We start from the raw sequence: 26,505 nt of genomic DNA on the forward strand, positions 1-26,505 counted from the left end.
CCTTCTGTGGCACTTACCGCAGTTGATCATTACTGTATGCATTCGTTTCCTTGTTCCTGCCTGGCCGATCTGTAAGCCACATGAGGGGCAGGGATCCTGTCTGTTTTATTCCCACTGCACCCCTATCACCTAGCCAGCCCTATCAGCCTGGCACTTAAATGGTCTCAATCATGAATTCTCAACCAGGGCGACTCAGCCCCCAGGGACGTTTAGCAGTGTGTGGAACCGTTTGGTTTTCACAAGCGGGGGCTGCCACTGGCATCTAGTGGACAGAGGCCAGGGATACTTCTAAACTTCCTCCAGTGCGCAGGATAACCTCCCACAAAAAAGAATTATTCTGCCCAAAGGGTCAAGGTTGAGAAACTCTGATCTAAATAAATGGTTGTTGAATACAAGAATGAATAAAAGAATGGCCGGCTCAGTGTCTCTCCTGTCCACCAGGGGGCACCATCAGCCTGCACAAAGTCAAGGATAACTCCCTTGAAAGGAACTGCTCAGAATAACTCATGTCCAGAGAGCAACAGAATACCCCCAACAGAGACACACAACTCAACAATATACACACTCATTACCATGGGGCCACAGCTTAATGCCAGACCGTCCACAGGCTCGATGAGAACGCTTAACTTCCAGCACTCCCCGTGACAAATGACACAAACTGATGTCTGAGACAAAATCACACACCCAACACACACGGCACGGCCCCACCCTGGTCCCTCTTCTCCCTGGACGAGGCCCAGCTCATGTGCACACCCAGTGTGGGCTCCTGCCCACCTCCCTCCACTGCCTCCTGGCCCTCATGTGTAGGCTCTTCTCATCTCCCAGCTGCCAAACCCAAGGCCTTGCCCTGTCCTTTTTTTTTCTTTCCCCCCATTGGAGAAAAATTTATCAAGGCTAAAGACTGGAAACAACTGAAATGCTTAACTACTAAAGAATACGTAAATTATTTGTGGAATATCTGTATCATGAAATAAAAAGAGCAATAAAAATATATGAACTCTAGATTTTTCAACAAAAGATGAATTTCACAAATTATGGACGGTGATAATGCCATTTTTGTTGTTGTTCTGTTGTTGTTACTCCACCTTTATTGACGTATAATTAACAGATGAAAATTGTATATATTTACGATATACAATGTGATTGATTTGATAAATCTATACCCTGTGTAATGATTCACGCAATCAAGCTGATTAAAACACTTATCACCTCACATAGTTACCTTTTATTTTGTGCTGAGAATACTTAAGGTCTAATAGCTTAGCAAATTTCAGGTATACAATATTTAATTACCGTCACCATGCTGTACATTAGATCCCAGAATTGCCCTGTCCCTCGTGACTCCTCCTATGCCTAAGCATCTGCCCCCCCATCCCCAGCCTCACCTGAGCTGCCCTCTCCTTCTGTCCCACTCAGAGCCTGGCCCTTTCAGTCCCCACGCCCACCCTCTCCCCAGACGGCAGCTCCCTCCGTCGTCTCACCTCCCTCCGTCGTCTCACCTCTGTGCCCCAGCGTGACCCCACGCTCACTCCCCAATTCACCCTCGGTCTAGTGCCTGATTATGCATCACCCCCATGTGGGTGACTTACCACCACTCCAAGTCCAATGCGGTTCCTACCTGACACATCCTCCCTCTCCTGCCCTACTCCCCTGGTCTGCCAGGGACAGATACCACCAGCCTGTAGCTCAAATTTTTAGCTCTTTCCTACCCCTCCTTCCTCCCTCTCATGCAGCCAACTCCTAGAGCTGCTCCCATCCTCCTTACCCCCTCCCCCTGGGACCACCAAGACCTCCTGACCCCTCCCACAATATCGGTAATTTCTTCCCTAGATGCCCTGCTCTGGGCCTCCCTCATTCGTATCCATTAGGCATAAGCTAAAGCACTACTTCCTCAAACCCTACTCTCATTTATGCCTCCCCAGCTGAGGAACCATCAAAGGCTCCCTACTGTCCATTGGCTCAAGGTCAAAGGCTTTAGTGAAGCCATCAAAAGCCCTCTGTCCCCTGCCCTGGGCCTCACCCTCTCCACTGCCAAGCCCAGGAGGTGGGTCCATTCTCTGTCCTGACACTCAGACCCTTCTCTGGGATTTTGGAAAATGCTATCACCCGCTGCCTGGACTGCCTTCCTATTCACCTGCCCCTTCCTATTCATCCTTCAAAGATTTCAAACACCTGCTCCAGTCCCCAGCATCCTCTCCTTCCTCATCAAACAATCTGGTCCTTGATGAGAACCAGCTTTTTCTCTTGTCCACTATTTCACACGTACTCATCTTGTCTCCCTAGCTCCTTCCCAAGGACACGAAGACTATCTTACATTTTCACATACAGCTTCAGAGTACTGTTGACTCATGGGACTTCACTGTCCAGATCCATGGTTTTCCAAAACATCTTTTCCAGCAGAGCACTTTTTGTCAAGTGAAACGATACATGAAAACCCAATATGAAAAAAACTGACATAAAAAAGCAGACAGAGCAAAGCAGGTTACTCTAGATGAGGGGTCCTGGCCTCCCACAGCACCTCTGGGGAACCTTAGGGTTCTGGGAAACACTGGCCCTGCTGCAAACTCTTTTTTTTGGTTGAAATATTTATTTGGATATTTCCCCCAGTTTTACTGAGACATAATTGACATATAACCTGCTGCAAACTCTTTTTTTTTTTTTGGCTTAAATAACAGAAGTTTCTTTTCTCACAACTCTGGAGGCCGGGAAATCTAAGAACAAGGTGCCGGCCCATTCAGTCTTTGATGAGGGTTCCCTTCCTTGTTTGCAGGCAGTCACCTTCTTGCTGTGTCCTTACAAGATGGAGCAGGTGAGGCAGGGAGCTCTCTGGTGTCTCCTTTCACAAGGACACTAATCCTATTGTACCAGGGCCCTGACTTTATGACTTCATTTAACCTTAATTACCTCCTAATCGGCCCTATCTCCAAATACACTCATCTTGGGAGTTAGGGCTTCAACGTATAAATTTTGGGAGGACACGATTCAGTTCACAGCACAAGAGAAAGGGGAGATGATTGTTAGAGCAGAATTCTGGAGGAATCCAGAATTCTCCAAAAGAGGATTGTGAACACTGTTTAGAGATATTAACATTTCTCTCTATAGCAGAAATGACGAGTTGTAGTGAAAGTACGGAAACATTTTTAGACAGGACAGACATCTCGGAAGTCTGCATTAGACGGCCTAGATCTTCTTTGGAATGCTGCACTCTACCTCCTTGGTCTGCTGTTATCCACTTTTCAGAGTTATTTGATAGTTACTTTATATGTTCTGTCCAGGATTATTAGATGTAATCAGTAGGAAAGACTGGACAGAGTGTGTTTGCTCTATCTTAACTGGATCCAGAGCCCCGGTATGTAATTTTTTATTTCCGCTCTAAACACATCATTTTTTTAAATTGAGGTCTAGTTGATGTACAGTATTATATGTTTCAGGGGTACAGCATAGTGATTCACAATTTTTAAAGGTTATATTCCATTTATAGTTACTATAACCTGCTGCAAACTCTTGTGTGGTTGTCAGATCCCTTCATGAGCTGCTCTTGTCTCATCTGATCAACGACCCACGTTGCTGGCCGCTCCAGCAAACACCATATACTCCCCTTCTAACCAGGTGTCTGCAAACCTTGGCCCGTAGGTCAAATCCAGCCAACGACCTGATTTTGTGTGGCCCTTGAGCTAAGAATGGGTTTTGCATCTTTAAAAGATTGTGAAGAAAAAGAAGGAAGAGAAGGAAGAGGATAAGGAAGAGAAGGGTTTGCAACAGACCATGTGGTAAGCAAAGCCCTGGAATACTTGCTACCTGGCCCTTTACAGAGAAGGTATGGTGACTGCCGGCAAACCTTAGGGGCCCACGTCTTTCCCCAGGCTGTTCCCTCTGCCTGGAGTGCCCTTTCCTGGCTTTCGCTGGCTTTTCGTGGACTCTATTCATCCTCAAGGCCCAAAAAACTGTCACCTACCAGCCTCTGTCTCCGGGCTCTCAGGCCATGGCTGCAGCTGGGGTGATGCCCTTCCCCACGGCTGGCCTGCAAAGGCAAGTTGCGTCTTGCCTTGGGGCCCTGACCCAGTGCCAGGCACACCACAGGGTACAATGAACACAACAGACACCACCACATTGGCCCCCCTTCCACAGGCCGACGCCCCCCAGTCACACTCACCTCATCCTGCAGGTTGATGTCCCCGGGGCCACGGTTGAGCTGCTCCTGCAGGCTGGACACCACTGCGTTGTTGCCTGGCACCCGGTAAATGCCTGTGGACTCCAGCCCCCGTGCCTCCACAATGCGACAGCATGCAGCCACGATCAGGGGGACACGCTGGGGACACAGCAGGGCAGGGGTGTTAGGAAGAGTAAGAACAGCATTCTCTGGGAGAAAATACTTGCAAATGATACGACCGAATAATAAGGGATTAATAGCCAACACACATAAACAGCTCATACAACTCAACATCAAAAATACAAACGACCTGGGAATTCGCTGGCGGACCAGTGGTTAGGACTCTGCACTTCCACTGCTGGGGGCCCAGGTTCGATCCCTGGTCAGGGAACTAAGATCCCACAAGCCGCGAGACATGGCCAAAAAAAAAATAATAATACAAAAACCCGATTTAAAAAATGGGCAGAAGAACTGAATAGACATTTTTCCAAAGAGGAAATGCAGATGGCCAAGAGGCACATGAAAAGATGCTCAACATCGCCAGTCATCAGGGAAATGCAAATCAAAACCACAATGAGATATCAGTTCACACCTGTCAGAATGGCTGTCATCAAAAAGGCCACAAATAACAAATGTTGGCGAGGATGTGGAGAAAAGGGAACCCTCATACACTGTTGGTGGGAATGTAAACTGGTGCAGCCACTGTGGAAAACAGTGTGGAGGTTTCTCAGAAAAACTAACAGTAGAGCTACCATATGACCCAGCAATTCCACTCCTCAGTATATATCCAAAAAAAAAACAAAAACACTAATTCGAAAAGATACATGCACCCCAGTGTTCACAGCAATATTATTTACAATTGCCAAGATACGGAAGAAAACTAAATGTCCATCAAAGATGAATGGATAAAAAAAAAGATGAATGGATAAAGGAGATGTGATGTATATAGATATCTATATATAGATCTCTCTCTCTCTCTCTCTCTCTCTCTCTCTATATATATATATATATATACACACACACAATGGAATACTACTCAGTCATAAAAAAGAATGAAATTTTGCCATTTGCAGCAACATGGATGGACCTGAAGGGCACTATGCTACGTGAAATAAGTCAGAGAGAAAAAGACGAATACTGTATGATATCATTTATATGTGGAATCTAAAAAAATAAAACAAACTAGTGAATATAACAAAAAAGAAGCAGACTCACAGATACAGAGAACAAACTAGTGGTTACCAGTGGGGAGAGGAAAGAGGGGAGGGGAAGTATAGGGCTAGGGAACTAAGAGGTACAAACTATTAGGTAGAAAATAAGCTACAAGGATATACTGTACAACACAAGGAATATAGGCAATATTTTATAATAACTATAAATGGAGTATAACCTTTAAAAACGGAATCACTACATTGTACACCTGTAACTTATATAATATTGTACAGCAACTACACTTCAATAGAAGAAAAAAAGAACAGCATTCTCCACCAGTGGGCCAGAGGTAGGGAGGACAAGATGGGGGCAGTGCAAAGCCAGAGCCCAGGGGTTCTGGTGGTTACTAAGGCTTTCACTGTCTCTGGTCTGGGAGCAGAAATCGCACCAAAGCCTCGCCATGATCTGAGAAGGAGCACCAGCTGGGCGCCAGGGATTCTGGGCTCTGGCTCAACTCTGCTGCTCCCTCGCAGGGCTGCTTCCCCAGCTGTGTCTGTGAGACGCGGTGGAGAGCTGGCTCCAAAGTCCCTTGCAGCTCTGACTCTCTGTGTCTCGGTCTCCCCACTTCCCTGCTGGCTCTGGAGCACGGCGGGAACCCACCTGGTTCTCTGTGGCGGGCTGGCACTCCTCCAGTCGGACCCCAAATGCCCTGGGGGCTGCCTTCTTGTTCTTCTTGATGATGTTGATGCCCCAGGGGGTTTTGGGGGTGGAGACACTGTCATCTGGGGTTGGGGAAGGCAGAGAGAGGCAGGGTGAGCTGGGGGCCCAGGGAGGGGCAGCCACCACACTAGGTCACACACACTCACACACCACATTCACACACTGGACGTATGGGGACTCCATCAGAGAAGCAACCGGGATGCTGAGGGCTGATGGCAAATTATAATATCCCAGCAGAGAAGGCCGAAGAGATGAGGGTGTCTACCCTAGAGAAGAGAGGCCTCAGAGTAATATAAGGACTTCTGTATGGCTAAAACAACAAGGTGGGAGCCATAGATTCTGGTACAGCCGAAAGAAGAACTTTCTAATGGCCAAAAGTGTGTGAAGATGGAAAAGGCTGCCTGCAGAGAGGATGAGGCTCCTGCTCCTGAAGGGACACAAGCGGAGACCAGAGGACCACACAGCTGGGATGTCACGGAGGAAAATCAGGCTCTGGGCCCTTCCAGCCCTGAGGCCCTGAGGGCCCCCGGACCCTCACAGGCGTGCACACATGGGCAGACACACGAGGATAACCGTGGCACACACCTACAGGCACACACACCGCCTGACACACACACACAGGCCCTCCGCTCCCATGCAGACCCACAGGCTGACCCGCCCTCCCCACGCATGGGTGCACACCACCCCCTTAGCAGCCGCCTTCCTACCCTTGCTCCCTGCAGGCTGGTCCTGAGTCCTGAGGCCACGTGCTGTACTCTGTTTGAGGAACTCAGACTTGAGGCCCCCCAGGCCACGAGAGCCTTTGGGGGAGGAATCAGCTTTGGGCCCAGAGCTATGGCTGTGTGGGAAGAGGGGAGAGGTCTTCACTGGGGTGACCCAGCACGCCACCTGCCCTGGCCTCCCACCTCTTCGGACCTCCCCTCCATCCCGTCCATGCCCTTCTGGGGACTGGAGGCCTCAATGCCCCTGCCACCCTCCCTGCCCCCAGCAGAGGGCAATTCAGGGGCCACCCTCAGGTCTGAAGGTGGGTCAGGAGGACGACCTCTGCCCAAGGTGTCTCCCACCCCATGGCCAGGACTGCTCCATGAGGGCTGGGCCTCACCTCACTTTGCGATAATCATTAAGCTTCTTGCTGATCAGAGCTTGGTTGGCACAGCCGGGGTCCTGGAGGAGGCGGAAGAGAAAGCAGACCCCATCAGTGACCATGGCCAGCCCACCCAGGGCTTCTCCGTGGCCCCTGCCTCGGCCTCGCCTCCCCTCTCCTCCACCTGCCAGCTGAAGGGTGCAGACCCTGGAGCGAGGAAGACCAGGGCCGGACTCCCGAGCACCCCCTCACCAGCTGTGTGACCTTGGGCAATCCACTTAGCCTCTCTGAGCCTCAGTCTCCTCAGCAGTAACATGGGGAGACAACGTGGCAACCTCAGGGTTAGGGTGCGGAATTATGCACGTGGCACTCATCACAGTCCTGGCAAGGCACCGATGAGGTGCCCCACGAGGGGCAGCTATTGCAATAATGAAGGTGACTTGGGACCCTCAGACAGTGCCTGTCGGGGACAGCCCAGCCAGTCCCCCCAGAAAAGGGCCCCAAATTTCAGGTGCCTTCCTCCTTGCGGTGAGGAACGACAATGTCCTGGGGAGGCAGAGCCTGGTTCAGTGAGATGGTGTCCTCAGCGTGCACTAGCACCCCTCTGCCTGTGGCCAGAGCAGTTGCACATCTGGACCAGGGCCCAAGCCACACCATCCTCCTGGCAGAGACCGGCCGCCAAGCCCAGGACCCCCACATAACTCTGCGCAGGTGTCCAGAGGCACCTGGCGGAGGGGGTGGGCGGAGGCAGAAAGCCCAGCCCAGGCTCCTAGTGTGCAGCTGCAGCTGCCCAGGAGGGGGCGTCACGTAAAAATGCTCCTGGAGTCCCTGCCAAAGCCCTTGGCTCAGCCCCTGCTGCCTGCTGCCAAGGCCGATCCTCTTGGCCTCCTCCCAAGGTCAATGTGTTTGTGCCCCTGCAGACAGGCCAGCCCTGTCAGAGGGGCCAGCCACAGTTTTGGCCCAGGGGCACCCCTTTCTGTAATAATTCCACAGGAGACCCCCGCCTCCCAAACCTCCAGCAAGAGGCTGAGGTTGGCCGGGAGCTGACCCCTCTGTGGCAGAGCCTGCCCAAGGCGGTCATAACGATGACGATAATAACAATTACTGTCGTTCCTACAGCTATTATTGTTCCTGCCAGTCATGGAACACTAAAGACGCCAGGTCCTCTGTGAGCCACTGCCCCAAGCATCGTCTCCTCACACCAAACCCTTGGAGGGCATGGTTGCAAGGGGTACTCCTGTCAGCCCATTTTATGCAGGAGGGGACTGAGGCTCAGAGCGGTGAAGGGAGGATCCCGACAGGCGAGAGGCGCCCGGGGCCTGCCCTGCCCTCCCTGGCCCGGCTGGGGCCGGGCCGGGCCCTCACCTCGCCCTCGGCCCTGCTGTTCTCTCGGATCGCTCTGATCCAGCCCAGCATGTCATCCCGGTCCTCAGCCTGAAAGAGATATTCACAGAAGTCAGCGGTGGTCAGCCGGAACACGTGCCTCCTCTTGGTCTCGCTGTAGGAGATGTCCACCAGGCAGGAGCCGATGCAGACGGGCGCCGCCTCGTCCTCACCTGCGACGGCCGCCGCCGCCCCCGCCGCCGCCGGCCCGGGCTCCCGCCGCTCCTTGCTCAGCGAGAGCGAGCGCGCCCGCAGCGCGGCGTACACCCGCTTCCACTGGCGCAGGCCGCCGCCAGCTTTCTGCAGGGAGACACGGGGAGAGGGGGAGAGAGGGGAGGGGGAGGGGGTGAGAAGCCAGGCCTGCCCTCCTCCCCGACCCCAGAGCCCAAGGGGGCCCTAGGCGCTGCAGACAGTGGACAGCAGTGGGGACCCCACCCCACTGGCCGCCGGGAGCCCTCTGCTCCACTCCCACCGGCACCTGGGGCAGCCTCCTGCCCACAGTCCTCCAAGTCTCTCAGCCCCTCACCGGCCTGGACACCCGTACCCATCGTTCTCAGTCCCCGCAGAGGGTCCCCAACATTCGCTTTACCGCTCCTCTGCCGTTGGCAATGCCCCAGAGAACCAGCAGGGGGCTCCAGAGGGCAATCGGGCCCCCCACCAAACATGACCCACCTTACATAAAATCTTCCTAAGCCATTCCTGGTCCACATACTGCTTCCCTCCGGGCAAAGCTAGTCAAAAGTTGTCAACCACACTTGCTCTCCCCGCTTCTTTGCCTCTCACTCAAGACTCCACTCAGTATCCCCTTCCTGGGAAGCTGCTTGCCAGGTCACCCAGGCGCCATGTTGCCAAAGCCAGTGGCAGCGTCTGGGCACTTCTCAGCCCTTTGCTTAGCCTCTTGGTGGCATATGACCCAGCTAGCGGTCACTTCTTCCCTCTCCAAACTCTCTCTTGGCACCCAGGACCCTATGGTTCGTGGTTTTCCTCCTAACTCCGCTGGCTCCTTCTCTGGTCCCCTCCACCCAACATCCTCTACACCAGCGGTTCTCAACCAGGGCAAAGAGCCATCAGGGGACATTTGTCTGAAGACGTTTTCAGTTGTCGCACCTGGGGAAATGCTATGGCATCTAGTGGGCAGAGGCCAAGGATGCTGCTAAACATGTCGGATGCCCAGGACAGCCCCGCAGCAAAGAATCATCTGGTCCAAAATGTCAACAGTGCTGAGGCTGACAGTCCCTGCCCTAAAGGAAGCGGAGCTCCAGAACTTTGTCCTCGGCCCTCCTCCTCCTGCATGCCTCCCCCATGATGCCATCCACACCCATGGCTTTAAATCCTGTCTGTCTGCTGATGGTGATGCCCAGATGTACCCCTGGCCCAGCATCTCCCCCGAGCCACACTCCAGTACCTCCAACTGTGTGCTCAGTGTCTCCATTTGCACCCCACGGGCACTGCAGGTGCTGCTTGCTCACTACGGGGGCCCATCAAACCTGTTCTCCACCCCCACCTCCATCTTTTCCAGCTCAGTAAATCCACCCAGTTGCCCAGAAACTTGGGAGCTGCCCTTGACTCCTCCTCATTCTTCACCCCTGACATCCAACCCGTCAGGAAATCACAACTGTTCTGCTTCCAAAATATCACCTGCCTCCATCTTTCCTGCCACCACCTTGCCCACACCATCAACACCTCTTGCCTGGACCACTGCACAAACCATCCCAGGCTCCGCTCTCCTTCCTGCAACCTCTTCTCCACGCAGCAGCTGCAGTGGCCATTTGAAAATGTAAACGAAGTCCTGTCTCTCCCCTGCTTAGTGCCCTCTCATGGCTTCCCATCGCCCTTGGAATCGAATCTAAGCTCTTCTGTGATCTGGTCCCTGCCTCTCCTAACCCATCCCTCTTTCTTTCTCACAATGTCGAGACACAGGGGGCTTTTCCAGTGAACAAGCCAAGCCTTTCCTTTCCCGGGGCCTCTGCATGTGCTATTCCTTCTGCCCAGAGCCCCTTCTCTTGCTTCTCCACGTGGCTGCTTCCTTCTCGCCCTTAAGGTCTGAGCTCAAGGTCATCAACATCACCTCCTCAGCGAGGCCGCCTCTAAGCATTTTTCCCCTAACGGCAGCCCCCGGCTTCCTCCCAACTTAAAGGCAATCACATCACCCTGTTCATATTCCCTGAGTGCCCACTGTAGTCTCAGGTTACTGGCTGTGGGTGGCTTTCTCCAGTACAGAGAAAGCTCCTGGCGCAGGGAGCTCATCTGCCCTCTTACCTCCATACTCCTGGGCCTAGAGCCATGCTGGCACAGGGTAAGTGCTCATCAATATTTACTGAATAAATGAATTAATCGGCCTCAGAACACCCTGCAGGCGGGGGTTCCATCTCCCCCATCAGATCAAGGGCTCCTTTCCTCTGGCTCACGGCCCACCTACGACTCCACACCCAGCCCAAGCTTCTATCTTCAGAGCAAACCAGATGAGGAGACTTCATGGCTGGCAGGTGAACATAGCCACAGCCAGCCATGAACCCTGCCCATCATCACATACCTGCTGGACCAAGGCAGGGACGTTCAGAGCAGGAGACAGTAGGGCCCTCCAGGAGAAGTTTAGTGTCAGAGTGAGGTGGTGACAAGGGTGCCCCTTTGAGACTGAACCAGCTAGGTGACCTTGGATAAGTCAGGCCCCCTCCCCTAGCATCAGTATGCCCTACTGGTAAAAACGAGAGGTGAGCCAGCTGGTCTCCACGTTGCATCCAGCTCAAATGCTGGGTCTGTGGCTGCAGGGATGGGTCATACCCACCCACGCCCTCCTCCGCCTGACAGTCAGTGGTCTCCAAAAGAGACTGGGAGCTGGGGGCGGGGAGAGGCTGGACTTGCTGAAGCAGACAACATCTGGCTGGCGATCAGGACCCTGGACAGACCGAGAGACCAGATGGGAGTGGAAAGCCCTCTCCTTCAGAACCGACCAGTGAGCAGGAAGGGGCCAGGTCCTCTCCCTGCCCAGGAGACACTGCGTCTGGGCTGCCAGAGGCCACCCAGAGCTGGGGGCAGGCTATGGGGCAGGCAGAAGTCAGCAGTTGTCACCAGGCCCTCCGAAGGGCTCAAGCCTCGGGCTGGAAGTCTTCGTCCACACCTGGCTCCTCCTCCTTGGCCTCCGTCCCCCACTTCCTCCCGAGGCCCGGCCGTCTCTTGCTTTCTCCCTCAGTGTTCCCGCACCCATGGCTGCAGGTGCTTGTGTCCTCTCCGATGGACAAATGCCCTCCCCAGGTGGACCTCCTCCCAATGCCACACCCTCAGAGCCTCTGTTGCCAGGACACCTCTGCAGAAGTGTGCGCCAGGGCCCTCGGACTCCATAGGCCCCAAAGGAACCTCTTGGCTTCCTCTCCCCAAACCTACCCCTCCGGTGCCCTGTGGCTCTGGGAAGGGTCCCACCACTCTCTGACCCCACAGCCCAAGCTGGGACCCCAGGAACCTCCTCCATCCTCCCTCACCTCCCAGCCCTCAGCCCGCCCAGGCTTTCCTTACCCCTGAATCTCTCTAAGGTGTCCCCTCCCCTTGGTCCCACTCCCCTCGCTCACCTGGACAGCAGCAATGGCCTTGTCTCCTCCTGTCACAGATGCAACACTTACCTCCTGGGCTCACACCTCCCACACCCCACCCTTAAATGCCTGCAAAGGCTCACCCTGAGCGATGCGCCCGCGCCCAGGCGCCCGACACCCCACCCGGCTTCCATCTCTTGCCCTGGCTCCCAGCTGCCCAGCACCCCCTGCCACCCTGCTCCTAGCCGTGCAGGAGGGCATCTCCCCTGTCAGACCACACCCCCACCTCCCTCCTTTGTGTGGACTCCCACACACCCTTCACAGCCTTCCAGACACCCCCTCCCACCCTGCTGAGGTCAGGGTCATACGCTACTATATGCCGCTCCCCTGAACTCCCCCATCACAGCAGTCAAGCACTGGTAACTGGTAAGCAACAAATGCCTTCTCTGCCCAGCAGGAACCCCAGCAGGGCAGGACTGGCCTGGCTCCCTCACCACTGAATCCCCGGAACCTCAACGGAGAATTGGAGCAGGGTAGGCTGTTCATCATTATCTGCGGGCTGGACGAGGGCACAGATGAGTGCCGCTCCTGCCTGGACTACACTTCTCACTTCACCCTCACACTGGCCCTTGGAGTAGAACAACACTGTCCCCATCTTACAGATCAGAAAAGTGAGGCTCAGACGTTAAGGGGGTTGCCCGAAGCCTTATGCTTGATAAGCGGCTGGGCAGGAATTCCAAGGCTGTCTGACTTCAAAGCTTATGTTCTTTTCAGGTACAAGGCCCTTAGAAGGCAGGGTGGAAAATTCAAATAATAGCATTAAGCAGGATAGCTGCTCCCGGGGGCCAGGCACTGGGTGAGCGCTTTTTGCTTAGATCATCTCATTTAATCCTCAGCAAGGGTGTATGAGCTAGTGATTATCATTTGCTCCATTTACATACGAGGAAACTGGTAGGTGAGCCAAACAAGCTCCCCCAGCAGCTCATGGCACAGTGAGGAGCCAAGCCCAGGCTCATGCTAACCTCTCTGCTCCACTCTGCCTGGGCCGCTCGGGTGACGGCAGTCGGGCGGCCTCCTCCTCCCTCTTCTGCTGCCTGGAACCCGGGATTGTACTCCATGGACCCAGGGGCCCCGCCTTCTCCCCTCGGGATCCTGCTTACCTCCCAGCCTCAGGCCCAAGCCCCCTTCATCTCTCACCTGGATCTCTGTGGCGGCCCCAAACTGGTCTTCTTGCCTCCCTCTGGCTCTCTCTTAATTCACTCCCCAGGAAGCCCAGTGGAAGAGGCCCCAGGGGCTTTTAGTTGCCCTTAGGATGAAGACTAGAACCTTTGCTGGCCTTGAAAAGGCTAACCTCTGCTTTCTTTTGGGGCTTCAGCTCCCCTAAAAGAATCACGCTGGCCTTGCTCTCATTTTCCATGAGCCCCAGTGGCCATTTTGGGGGTGATCTGCCAACCAAGGATCAACCATGGGATGGTTCTGTCAGAATTCCAAGCACAACTGGATCAGATCCACCCCACAGCAAAGACCACCTCTCTGGTTAACTCTTTTTCATGAGTTCTTTAGGACCCCCAGGAAGTTCTTCCTAGCATCTAACCTCCACCCCTCATGCTGCAGCCTCAGCTGGCTCTCCTTAGCTCCAGAGGGTGGGTGTAGGAAAAGCTGGGAGTTCTGCTGGAGCCAGCTTCCATCCACCTCCAGCTCATTCCTCCAGCCATCTTACCTTCCCCTTCTTGGTGAGGACCTGCTTATAATACAACCAGCCTTCTCTCCTGATGTCGCTGAAGGTTGCGTCCGAGAGGTCAGAGGTTGAGTGTCGCTTGGAAGGAGCGTCAGCGTCTTCGGAAGTGCCCCAGCTATCCAAGGACTGCAGAGAGACGACAGAGGGCAATTTAGGGTGGCTCCCACAGTGCCAGCATCTCAGAAGCCCCATGGACCATTTGCAGCCACAAGGGCCTGGCATATGCCTGTGCTACGCTCTGCTGTGCTGTGTGGCCTCTTGGGCCTTGCTTACCCTCTCTGACCCATCTGTGTTGAGGTCATGAGACATATGTGATGGGGAAGCCAGAAAGGAGGAAAGGCTATGACCTGCAGGCCACATGCCTCACCACGCTTAACTTTATAGACTTGAAGGAACTAAGGAAGCAGAGGAAGTGATTGTGTCCACATGGAGTTACATAAACAGAGGAAGTGGGAACATCAACAAAGACCGAGTTAGTGGAGCAGGTAGTCATGTCCACAAGGAGTTAAACAGAGGAAGTGATAGTGTCAGCAGGACTCCAGCAGTAGAGGTGACAGGTCAAGGGATAGTTAAGTAAGCAGAGGACGTGATAAGGAATAAGCCAGGTGACATTTAAAATCAATATGCCTTTTCCAACCCAACCATAATCAAAAAGATTTAAAGTCATTTCAGAACTGATTCTATGTCGGGACTTCCCTGGTTGTCCAGTGGTTAAGATTCTGCTCTCCCAACGCAGGGGGCCAGAGTTTGATCCCTGGTCAGGGCACTAGATCCCGCACGAGGCAACGAAGACCCCGCACGAGGCAACGAAGATCCCACGGGCCACAATTAAGACTCGGCACAGCCAGGTCCCGAGGCTGGAAATTTCAGCCTCTCCATCACTCTCAACCCTGTGTGTCCCCCCCCTTTCCAGGGTGTCCCCTGTCCCCTGAAGACACCATGCAAATACTGACCCAGTGCCTCCACTGTGTAGGCACTGTTTTAGGTATGCGGAGGGGTCAAACAGTGAATAAGACGAATGAAATCCCTGCCCTCATGGAGCTTACATTCAAGCTGGGGAGCCAGGCAAGAAAGGAGATGGACGCACAAACTGTGTAACATGAGAAGTGCTAGGAGAAGAGCAGAGTGGTGAGGGGAGGCATGAAATATCAGGCATAAAGGCTGAAATTTCACAGAAGGCCTAAAAAAATCTAAAGAAAGTGAAAAAGTGAGTCATGTGGCATGTGGGCCGTGGAAAGGGCCTCCTAGACGGGAGATGGGGGAGCGGCGGCTGGAAGGACAGTGCAAAGGCCTTGGGAAGGAAGGCTCACGGTGTCTTTAGGTGATGACGGAGCCCACAGAGAGGGTGGGTCACATGGCCGACACGAGGTGAGTGCGGGGACAGCCGAGGTCAGAAGGAGATGGGAGCCGGAGGGGCCCATTTCGGGTTGCAGGAGTCACAGGCCGGGTCCCTCTGCCAAGGTTGGACTCCCCAGCTGAGGGGTGGGCCCCTGGGCCCCTCCCCAGACCTCCGACACCCTCACCCACACACACGTGCCGCTCACCCCATCAGTGAAGAAGCTTCGGAGCATCCGCAGGCTGGGCACGCGGTTCGGCAGGCGCCTGGGGGGTGAGGACAGAGGATGAGGGCTGTGGGAGGACCTCCCACAAGCCCCAAGGCTCAAAGGCCCTCTGGGGGTAAGCAGGCCGCCCCGGTGTGTAGACGACCCCAGGGCCAAGAGCCCCTCCACAGCCCCCATCCTCACCGCAGAGCCCGGCCCTCGTCCCGGAAGGTGTTGAGCCCGTCGTCGCAGGACTTGGAGCGTTCGGTGGTGATGGCCAGCAGGTAGGAGGAGCGCCGGCCAGCCTTGATGCTGCCTGTGAAGCCGCCCACAGGTGCCCAGGGTCAGCGGGGCAGCAGGCGGGGGCTTCCCCAGATCCCTCCTGTCCGGGCAGGGCCAAGGGGGGGACTCTCCCCGTGGGTCCCCAGGAGGAGCAGAAGCCAGTCGGAAGAGGCCAGCCATCAGGCAGCGGGCACCCCTGGGACCAGGCAGCAAGGGAGTGGGTGGGGCTGGGGGTGCGGGCAGCACTCACTGCAGTCCTGGGAGTAATGGCGGCCGAGGGCAAAGGTGAAGGTTGGGGAGGAGGGGCTGGTGCCCAGGACAGGGGCTGAGTTCATGGCGCTGGAGACCACAGCAGAAGCAGGGACGTGCTTGGCTTGGAGGTCAATGCTGGGGCTGGTGGGCTCATCTGCGAGAGCGGAGGGAGCGGTGGGTGAAGCTATCAGAAGGCTGAACCTGTCTGTCCCCCCGGCCCCAGCCTCCCATCCGGGCCGGGACCACATCCCCAAGGACCCACCATGGGGGTCCCAGAGCCACCCCCAATCTGCAGACCCTCCCACTGTGGTCACGGAGGCTCAGCCTCTGCCTCCTCCATCACACTGAGGGCACCAGGAGTGGGGTCGAGCCATCTCTCTCAGTCCTGGCCGGGAGGCAGGCCTCTCTGAGGCCATGGCTGGTGTCTCCCCCATCAGACTGGGAGCTTCTTGAGGATAAGGACCATCTCCCCCATCAGCTGGGGGCTCCTTGAAGGTGGCTGCCACGTACCCCCCCCCCAAGACTGGAAGGACACTGAAACTAAAGACTTTACCTCCCGCCCTCAGACTGGGAGCTTACTGAGACAAGAGGCTGCGTCTGCCCTGTTAGACTGAAGGCTGGCTTGGGGGGCCAGGGCTGTGCCTCCTCTCCTGGCCGGGGCTGCTTCTCCGCCACTCCCACGGCTGCCCTAGGGTGAGCTCACCACTCTCAGCCCCAGTTACCATCTCTGGGCTCCTGCACCCCAGTCTTCCTCCCGAGCCCCTAGACCCAGCCCGGTTCATTCTGCTCCCTCCATGAGCGCCTCTTATTCAGCCGAAACCTCTTCCTGCCTCGCTCCCTCTCTTTCCCAATATGGAGGTGAAGCTCCACCCTCCCGTAAGGCCAGAAACCTGGGAATCACTGACCCCTCCACTCTCTTGCCTCTCCCTTACCCAACATCTATTCTAAAGGCAGCAAATTTTCAGTATTCCCTCTGCTCTCAGAATGAAATCCCAACCCCCCAGTGACTGACAAGGCCCCGCCAGACCTGTTCCGATGACCTGGAAGGGCATCCTACCTCTCACTTCAGGGTCTTTGCATATTCTAGTCTCTCTCCCTGAACATGCTTACCCTGACTAACTCCTTCAAGTCTTAGCCGAAATTTCCTTTTTCTCCAAGATTCTCTCCTTGGCCACCATGCCCCGGTCTATCCCTTCTCTGCCTCCTAGAGCTCCCTGTACTCCTCTCACACACCCATTCAACTGGATCGTTCTTGTCTGATCATCTGTTCCCATGGTTGGATCACACACTCCAGGAGAGCACGGAGCCTAGCACAGTGCCTGACACAAATATGTGTTGGATGGATGGAGGGATGGAGGGTGGACAGAAAGAACAAAGAGTGAAAGGAACAAAGGAAGGATGGAAAAGAAAGAATGAAAGGATGGAAGGACAGGTGAAAGGAAGGAACAATGGAAGGAAGGAGGGAGGAGGAGGGAGGGAAGGAGAGAAGGAAGGGAGGGAGAAGGGAGGGGGAAGTAAAGGTGGATGGAAAGAAGGCTGGAAGGGTCAATGAATGGGAGGAAGGATGACGGGATGATGGGAGGGAGACAGAAGGATGGATGGAGGAATGCAAGAATGGACAGTTGGATGGACAGACAGATGGACGGACACAGAAACGGGTTGACCCCATCAGCACCCAACCCAGAGTTTTGCCCATGGTGGCAGGTGGGTAAAGTCCAACAGGGCACAGAAAACCAAGTCTCCCAAGACAGCCACCTGCTGTTCACCGTCACTCACCGATGAAGGGAATGGAAGCCAGAGAGTCGTCAGTAGTGGCCAAAGGGGCCACCTTTCTGCCCAGGCGTTCCCCTCGCCCACTGGCCTCTGGCTCTGGGGGCTCATCACCAAACCCAAGGTTCATCTGTCTGGAAGGGGGCAGCTGGACCTTGCGGCCCGTTGGAGGCTTCTGCCTCAGGACCACTTCGTCACGGCGATCCTCGGCGGGAGGCTCCAAGGCCCTGGTGCCGGGTTCTGGTCGGACAACTCTTGGTGGTTCAGAGGCCTCCGGTGGGAATGGTGCAGGGGACTGGGCCAAGTTGAAGGTGGGCAGCCCCCCAAAGGGCGAGTCCCGGAAGGAGAGGGCGTGCAGAAGTCCAGTCCGGCGCTGGAATGATGGGCTATAGCTCCGGTATCCGATATACCCAGCGTCATCCAGGCCCTGCAGGCCAGGCGGGGGTGGGGCCTGGGGCCCGGGCAGGTCCCTGGGTGGGCAGGCAGGGGTGCGGGCAGACGGACGCTGGGAAGCCCAGCCACAGCGCTCGAAGCGGGGCGACACCAGTGCCCCTGGCCCAAGCGCCTCGGCTGAGCGGGTGGCCCGGCTCAGGTAGTCGTCTGAGCGAGCGCGGAGCCGGCCCTCCTGGCCCAGCTGGCTCAAGGCACCCTGGGAGGTGGAGCAGGGCCACGGGCGGTGGGCAGTCACATCCTCCAGCCGGTCCTGGGAGGCACTGCGGGCCCGGGGGGGCATGGCGGGGCACCGTCTCTCCCCCGCCCTGCGGGGTACTTGGTTCGACAGCCAGTGTGACAAGGCCTGCTGGCACTCCAGTCTGCTGGGGGGCGCCCGGCTGCCAGGCTCCGGGAAGGCACGAAGCGTCCGGGGCTCCGAGGGGAGGTGGGGGAAGGCACCAGGGCTGGGGCGGGGCTGGCTCATCCCCAAGGAAGGGTTGTCCGGATGGGAGCGGGCAGTAGACGGGATGCGGGGCCCCGGGTCACTCCAGGCAGCAGGACTCCGGGGGTCACTGGGCAGTGCTGAGAGCGGCTCAGGCACCATAGTGGCCCAGGTAGAGACCCGGGCTGGCGGGGCGTAGGTCTTTCGGGGGTAGCAGATTGGGGGTGGCTCTGGGATGCTCCGGGCCTCTCCAGAATACGGCTTGTTTCCCTTCAGGTAGGCGTCCTGGGAGTAGGCCTGGCCAGGGACACAGAAGCAGGTAAGCAGGTCTGAACAGGTCTCACAGGGGAAGGCTACAGCAGCCCCTGGAGGTCAAGGTCTCCAGAGAAGGGGACTGAAGGGAGGGGACCAAGCAGGGGGAGTCCTGAGTGGGTGGGGGTGAGAGTGCATGCTCCAAAGAGAGTCGGGGGGGGGACAAAGAAATAAGAGGCCTTTGAGAGTCTTACACACACACACACACACACACACACACACACACACTCTCTCTCTCTCTCTCTCTCTCTCTCTCTCTCTCTCTCACACACTCACTTGAGAAAGAGCCAGGATTTTTCTAAGACTTATGACAAGGACTGCCTTTAGCCACAAACATTCCAACATCTGTTTTCTGGGGTCCTCCCCCGATGCTGGCCTCAGCTGCCTCCCTGCTTTCTTACGTCCAATGGTGCCCACAGACCCTCGGGTGGAGCCGGGAAACCCTACCAGAGACCAGTCAAGGTGGCAGACGACAGGGGAGGAAGCGGCCTAAGGGGTGTGTCCAGGGTGGGGTGGGCTGGGGGTGGGCAGGGGCTGGGAGAGCCCAGCTGTCCCTCCATCCCCTGGATGGGAAGCTGAGGGCCCGGCTCCTGGGCCACTGGGGTGAGGAGGAACTTGCTTCTCTGGGCCAGGCTTGGGGGAGGGGCCAGACTGGCTAAGGGGCCTTGGGCCACCTTCTGGCACCCCAGGCCTGGAATTTGGCGCTGGGAGCTGAGGCTGACGCTGCATTGCTGAGGAGTGACAGGGCCGGGGGCCGGGGGCCGGCGCCCAGGCCCAGCCAAAAAAGGAGGCGGCCCCCAGGGACAGCAGCCTTGTGGCCCTGGCCTAGCCTGGCCCATGATGGGCTGCCCGGGGGCCTATCTCAGGGTGAAGTATCAAAGAGGGAGGGTGAAACCAAACACACATACACACACATCACAAGGAGACACAGGAAAATACACACCCAGAGACACACTCACACACACATAGAGAAACACAATGAGACACACACACAGACAAATAACTACACCTCCAGTCCCAGGCACACACATCATGTGATGAGGACGAGCTAAACCACACCCCTACTCAGTCAGCCCCCTTCGGACCCACACGCCGGCCGGCCGGCCGGGAACACTCACGTACCTCTCCCTCCTGCCATCCTGCCGGCTCCCCGGACTCCCCACATCACGGCAGTGGCGGCAGCATCCCGGCCCGCCTCCACCCTCCCCCCGCCCCCCGCTAAACCCCACTGATCACTGTGCCGGCCCTGGCCTCCGTCCCCCCAGGCTGCCCTCCCCGCGGCTGCCCTCGGGCCCCCACCGGCTCTCTCGCTGGCGGGAGGAGGAGGGAGGGGAAGATGGGTGTGGAGGGGCCTCGCCGCGTCGGCGGTGGCGTCAGCGGCTGCCGCGGCCCCATTGGCCTCCAGCATTGGCTCCCAACCACAGGAATGCCTGGGCCCCACCCTCTGGCCAGCCAGAGAGAGGGGGGCCAGCAGAGGCCCCCAGATGCTGACATCTGGGACTGCCTGCCCACCCGAGCCTGGGCAGCAGAGCTCAAGGCTGCTGTCCCACCCTGCCCCCCTCCGGCTGGAGAGAGCAACGCCCCAGGTCCCGCCCTGTCACACCCCATCCCCCCCAGCACACCGCCTGAGGGCGTACGGGCAGGGCCCTGGAGACTTGGGGAGAGCCGCCTACCCCTCTGGGCCCCCACCCCTGCCTCCCCCTCCCCAGGAAGGGCAAGGGGACAATCGAGGTCACGGGCTGGAGGTTCCCAGAGGGGCATGGGGCCAAGCATGGCATTGTGATTACAGAGATTGTGAGAGCACATCCAGGGCAGAAGCCAGCACTGCAGCTCCCAGGACCTCCCAGGCTTGGCCCTAGGCCGTCGGGGGGGGGGGGGGCAGTGACCTCGGGGGCAAGCAAGTTGGCATCTGGCTGGCACCCAAGAGACCAGGAAACTGGGCACTGGACAGAGAGGACTGCTCTGGACTTGGGGTCAGAGCTGGGGGCGAAACAGAGAGACAGCATGTGTGTGTGAGTGTGCGTGTGTGATGCGCACGGAGCGCGTGGCATAAACGGGTACACGTGTGAGGGCAGGGTCCGCCGCGTGCAGCGTCTGTGGTGCCTGCTCTGTGAGCGGTGGGTGAACGCCGAGTGCTAGCTGTGACGGAAAGGGCTTTTGCACTCGCATCGTGATTGTGGAAGTCCGGGTTGCTGTGACACCGGTGAGCGCACGCGCCTGTGCTGGGATGGAGCAGGCTGCGCGATGTCTGTGGGCGTACGTGTTGTGACAACAGCAAACATCTGTGATGTCCTAAGTGTTTGTGTTGTGGCGATGAGAAGTCCAGGTGTATGTGGTGGGACACACTGCGGTGTTGTGTTGTGGGGATCTGAGATGCTGAGGAGTGTGTGGTGCGCTGTGACGTTGTGGTCGTGGGTGTGGGGTAGTGGGTGCCTGTGTGTAGCACTGAGGGGTGGTGTGTATCGTGGTAGGTGCCTGGTATGGTGTGTCTGGCAGGTGGTGTACGTTATCACATACTGCAGGGTACGGTGTGCTAGTTGAAGGGTGGGCTGTGTGCGGCTGTGTATCTAGTGTTCTCTGCTTATGTATTGGGTGGTCCATGGTATGCAGTGTGAATGGGAGCACACGAAAGTGGGGTACTGTGTGTGTGTCTGTGTGTGTGTGTGTGTGTGTGTGTGTGTGTGTGGACACATCTATAGGAGACACGCTCACTCGAGGCAAGGCAGGGAGTGGTGTGGGGAACAGGTGTCTCACGGGAGCCACAGGAACGTGCCAGTCTGGCAGGGCCCACTGGGCCACGCTCCTTCTGGACACCCTGGCAGGAATCCTGCCGGCCAAGGCCAGTGCCTCCCCCTCCCCCAGCACAGCCCCGATTGAAGCAACCAGCAGCCCCAGCCCGGGGACGGGCCTGGCATCCCCATTTGGGCAATGCCGGGCTGGTGCTGCCCCCACACTCACTCCTCCGCCTCCCAGAGGGCCCGATGCAGGAGGGAGGCCCAAGGAGAAGGGCTGCATCCTGCCCCCAGCACCCAGGGTCCTCCACCTCAGACAGCAGGGCAGGACTCACCAGCTGGAGGATGTCCTCGTCCTTGGGCATGATGGAGAGCTCCAGGGTATCATCGCTACAGAGACAGGGCAGGGGGTCAGGCCAGGCTGAGGCAACAGGGTCTGGGAGAACAGGGATCCTGGTCGCCAGGGCACCACCAGGGCCAAGGGGGTGGGGTGAGTAGGGACTTGTGAGTGGGCTGGGGGCTCTCGTGGGAGAAGGGAGGCAGGGGCGCTCACCTATTCTGGATCAGAGCTATGACCTGGGAGTAGGTCTTCCCGATGACGCTCTCCCCATTCACCTTCACCAGCCGGTCTCCTGGGGACCAGGGACAGGGCCACAGGTGAGCAGGCCAAAGGGTGTCAATGGCCCTACCTGAGAACCCCTGTACCATGTATGGATGACAGTGGGGGACAGGAGCCTCCCCAACACCTGGATCCCGAAATTCCGTCCTAACCAGAGGGTAGGGAGAAGAGACCCAGAGCTGTGCGATGAGCCATGTAACTGGGACAGCTCACCTGTTCGAAGCCCCGCCCTATGGGCAGGGCCATCCTCCTTCACATTCTTGACGAAGATGGTGTCCATGGGCTCCAGGCGGTGCCGGGGGGAGGGTCCTGGGGAGCATCAGCCAGGTTAGCTGGGGGTGGCTGCTGAGGGTCACACCCATGCACGCTACACACACAGGGGACACACACTCAGACAGTGATCGCACTCACACGGACACAAACACAGACCCACACATCCACAGGGACACGGATGTACAGGATCAGACAACACACTGCTGGGAAAACGAAAACACACGGAGTCGCTCCCTAAATGGCTCCTGCGTCCCAGCACTGTGCTAGAAAGTAGACTACAGAGGATGGACAGACCTGGCCCTTGCCCTTCCCGAGCTCACGGTCTAGAGGGGCAGACAGACAGACATGGGCACGCGCGCGCGCACACACACACACACACACACACAAGTCACAAGACAAAGGAAGGGTGCCATGAAAGCCCTGAAGATACACAGCAGGGAGGAAAACCCCCACACACAGAGTGTCCACACCCAGACCCAAGGAGAGCCAAGCAAGACCCTGAGGCTCACAGAGACCCAGCACCTGCACCTCCCACCCCACTCCCTCCCCCAGGGTCAGGGCACTCCAAGCAGAGGCCTAAGGATCCCGGGACTGGCACTCGGCCCTTCATGACATCATGTTACACCCCAGCAGTACTCCTCTGCTGCTAAGTGCTAACTGCTAACTGTTAACTGTCTCCACCAGAGAAACGGGCCTGCTCTAGGTCAGCTGGTTCCTCCCCCAGCACAGGCCTCTGCAATGGGGATTCGGGAAGACAGTGGCCCCATGGTTGCCCAGCAAAGGCCCCAGTGGCAGAGAAGGAAGTCTGCCTGTTCAAGGGGTTCTGTGTTGAATACCCCGGGAAGCCTGGGTTCCAGTAAGGAGCCGTTTGGGAGAGCAAGGGTGACAGCCAGGGGAGTTAGGCTCACATCTGAAAAGAGAAAGACCTCAGGGCCCCCGTCATGCCCCGAGAACCCTAGTGTCTCTATCCCCAAGGATAGCCCTTGATCAGCGGCGCACTACCTCCCGCCCCAAGGGCCCTGCAGGCCCTGCCTCTGCCTCCATCTAGGCTGGGAGTAACTCCAGGGCAGGGGCCAGGGCTTAGAAACCTATCTGCTCCCCAGAACGCCACCCCCAGCGCACAATGGACAGGCCCAGAGGAAGACAACTGTGAGAAAAGAAAGGGAGGACAGAGAGAGTGAGCAGAGGTTTCGAGCGGACACACAGGGAAGAGGCAAGACAGGGGCATCAGGCAAGGGTGGGGGGTGCAGCAGAATCCAGGCTGACCTGGGGGAGAGGGAGAGACACCAGCGGGAGGACCAGTCCCAGCTCAGCCCCAGCCCCTGGAGCCCAGCCCCCTGCCACTCCTCACCTCCTCCTCGGCCTCCATTCTCTTCCTCCTGCAGGGAACAGAGGTGGGTGTGGGCCCTCGGCAGCACAGGGGGAGGCCCAGCTCCACCTGGGAGGGCCCCTTCAAGCTCCCCCACCCAGCTGCCTCCCCTCTTATCATCTTTCAACTAGCCCAGCCGCCAGAGGGGGTGGGAGGGGTGTCCACGGGGAGGTCAAGTCCCAGGCAGCGTCCCCCGGTGACAGGAGCCCCCTCTCACGCCTGCCGATCCTGCTGCATCAACATCTCAGCCGTCCGAAAGGCCCCGATCCAATGGGGGACCCACGACCCCTTCCCTTGGGGAGCTCGAAGCCCAATGGGGGAGGGGCCAAACACACTCACACACAGACAGGACCCAGGCAGACACAGATAAGCAGGCATGACAAGTGCAAACAGTGGCTATCAGCTCTTAGAGCATGGGGAGGGAAGGCCTGATTAGAGCCCCTCTGGGAGGGGGTTTTAAGGCAAGTTTGACGCCGGCTGGGAGAAGGCATTCTGGGTGAGGTGAGTGGAGTGTGCTGGTACTTGGTGGCAGAAACAGGACTGGATCAACTGAGCTGAAGCAGAAGGAGTGTCAACACCAGCAAGTGACAGGAGTCAGACTAAAGCTTTCAGCTTTGAAAGGAGAGAAAGAGGGAGCCAGTGAAGGTTCTTGAGTGGGAGAGAGCAGATGTGAAAATACTTCTGGTGTCTAGGTGCAGGGCTAAGAAATGGAGTCGAGGAGGCCCACAAGGGAGGTGTCTGGGGTCATCCTGGTGAGTGAGGGGGCGGGGCAGGGCACTGCACCTGGGGAGGAATCAGGAACAAGGGCAGGACAAAGTGAGAGAGACAGGCCAGGCCAGCAGGGTGTGGCATCTTCGAGTTGGACGGGACCTTTGGGGTCGTCTTGTCTAATCCTCTGTACAGATCATCCACTTCACAGATGACAGGGTGTGACTTGTCCAAGGCCACTCAGAGACAACAGAGGAGCCAGTGCTGGAACCCAGGACTCTTGGGCATCCCAGCCAGGACAGGAAGGCTGCTGGGCTCTGCTGGAGAGCAGTCCCTCTGGCCCTGCCCTCCCGTGCGGGGAGTGTGCCCGCTGATGTGAGCTGCCAGCACAGTGAGTGGGTCGCAGAGGCAGATGGGTGCCTTGAGGTGGGTGAGCTCCCTGTGGGCTCCCAGCCCTGGGCATGTTCTGGAAAGGGATGGAGCCCGTCCCTGGCTTGCCCTGCCCCAGGGTCTTCCAGCCCCCCATGTGAGCGAGGTCTCTCTGAGACAGGTCCACCACCCAGTCTAGACCACTCAGGCTGTGTCTGCAGGGTCACCCTCAGCAGGGCTTCCTGAGAGAAGGTGGAAGGGCCAGGAAGGAGGGACATTCTGGAGAAGGAGGGCTGGAAGGACTGGAGGGAGGTTCCAGGGAATTGGGAGGCTGGTGTCCTGGGGCATAAGGGGTGAGGCAGGGCCCCTCCCACACACCATCAGCCCCCACTTACAGCCAGTGCAAAGAATTTATGCAGGGGCCCCAGACTCAGGGACAGGTGTGAGAGCTGCACAGCAACGTGTACACATGAAGCGTATACACAGACACGTGTCTAGATATACACGCATGCACGTACATGACTAGCATACCATGCACGCACGTGTGCATACAAAGAGGCACGTGTGCATACAAAGAGACACGTGCAGGCACACAGACACAGGCAGAGAAATCCAATGCCTTGGTTCTCTGGCAGGTGGGACTAAGCTCCCCAAGGGAGAGTCCCCCAACAGCTGTGCAGGCGGGTCCCAGCCCTGGGGGAGGGGAGAAACAGGTTCACGGACTCCAGAATAAATCTTTCTCCCCTCCTGCTGGGAGAGAGGTGGGGGAAGGGAGCCGGCCCCTCCTCGGGAGCCCTAGTTCCTGCCTAGGCCCCCCTCATGTCCTCCTGTCACGGACCCCCACCCCCAGCCCACACCGTGGATTAGGCTGAGTAGCCCTGGTTCCTGGACTCAGAGAACTGGATGTTCATATGAGGGTTGGAAGGGCCCTCAGGGGTCAAATAGATCCATGCCCTCAGGAGATGGCAGGAGAAATGCTGCCCAGAGAGGGTGAGCCCACCCAACATTCACAGTGAGTTAGGAGTTGTGCCAGGACTGGAACCCAGGTCTCCAGCCCATCCCAGGGCTCTTTCCAGGCCCAAATCTGAGGCCAGCAAGGGCCTGGGGCGCTCTGGGAGGGGTCCCGGAGGACAGACTCCCGGAGAGCTCAGGCTAGGTAGAGGCAGAAGCCCATCTCTCTGAGAAGTTGTTCACCTCCCAGAGGCTGAGAGTTGGGGGGGGCATCCCGGCTCCCCCACCTCTAGCTCCTTGCCCCAAGCCAGCCACAGCCCCTTCTCCTGAGAAGACTGAGCCCAGAGCGGGAGGCGGCTTGTCTACGATCACCCCACACAGATGACCCAGCCAGGGCTGCCCCTGCCTCTCGGTGACCCTCTTGTCCAGGCCACCAAAGCACCGGAGAGGGGACAGCACAAAGGAATCCCCCCTGAAAGCTCCCTCAGGCCAGGCCGGCAGGGGCACAGGACGTGTACCTTCAGGCTACAGTGCACGGCGGACTCAGGCGGGTACACGATGAAGTGGCGCAGGGTGAAGCCAAAGCCGTCCTGGAGGCTTTTGTGCAGCCGCAGTGTCCTCGGGCCCTGCCAGGGGAGGGGGCGCCCGGGAAAGCACCCATCTCTTGGGCCCAGTGGCAGCTGTGGGAGCACAGGGAGCCAG

At 57.4% G+C, this 26,505-nt stretch overlaps 1 protein-coding gene across 1 annotated transcript in view; it reads right to left on the reverse strand.

Moving 5' to 3' along the window:
- The window catches only part of ARHGAP23 (Rho GTPase activating protein 23), a 71,914-nt gene that overhangs the window by 20,285 nt on the left and 25,124 nt on the right, over nucleotides 1–26,505 (reverse strand). The window contains exons 2-16 of the mRNA XM_059998739.1: nucleotides 26,322–26,483; nucleotides 23,758–23,785; nucleotides 22,347–22,442; nucleotides 22,068–22,146; nucleotides 21,850–21,904; nucleotides 17,603–18,767; nucleotides 15,825–15,980; nucleotides 15,497–15,608; nucleotides 15,296–15,353; nucleotides 13,734–13,877; nucleotides 8,472–8,789; nucleotides 7,125–7,186; nucleotides 6,730–6,860; nucleotides 5,963–6,084; nucleotides 4,154–4,309 (exon numbers count right to left, since the gene is read on the reverse strand). Of these exons, the coding sequence (XP_059854722.1) occupies nucleotides 4,154–4,309; nucleotides 5,963–6,084; nucleotides 6,730–6,860; nucleotides 7,125–7,186; nucleotides 8,472–8,789; nucleotides 13,734–13,877; nucleotides 15,296–15,353; nucleotides 15,497–15,608; nucleotides 15,825–15,980; nucleotides 17,603–18,767; nucleotides 21,850–21,904; nucleotides 22,068–22,146; nucleotides 22,347–22,442; nucleotides 23,758–23,785; nucleotides 26,322–26,483 (2,844 nt within the window). The remainder of the gene's footprint in view (nucleotides 1–4,153; nucleotides 4,310–5,962; nucleotides 6,085–6,729; nucleotides 6,861–7,124; nucleotides 7,187–8,471; nucleotides 8,790–13,733; nucleotides 13,878–15,295; nucleotides 15,354–15,496; nucleotides 15,609–15,824; nucleotides 15,981–17,602; nucleotides 18,768–21,849; nucleotides 21,905–22,067; nucleotides 22,147–22,346; nucleotides 22,443–23,757; nucleotides 23,786–26,321; nucleotides 26,484–26,505) is intronic.

The sequence above is a fragment of the Delphinus delphis genome, chromosome 19 (genome assembly GCF_949987515.2).
Source record: "Delphinus delphis chromosome 19, mDelDel1.2, whole genome shotgun sequence".
In the NCBI taxonomy this organism is placed as follows: domain Eukaryota; kingdom Metazoa; phylum Chordata; class Mammalia; order Artiodactyla; family Delphinidae; genus Delphinus; species Delphinus delphis.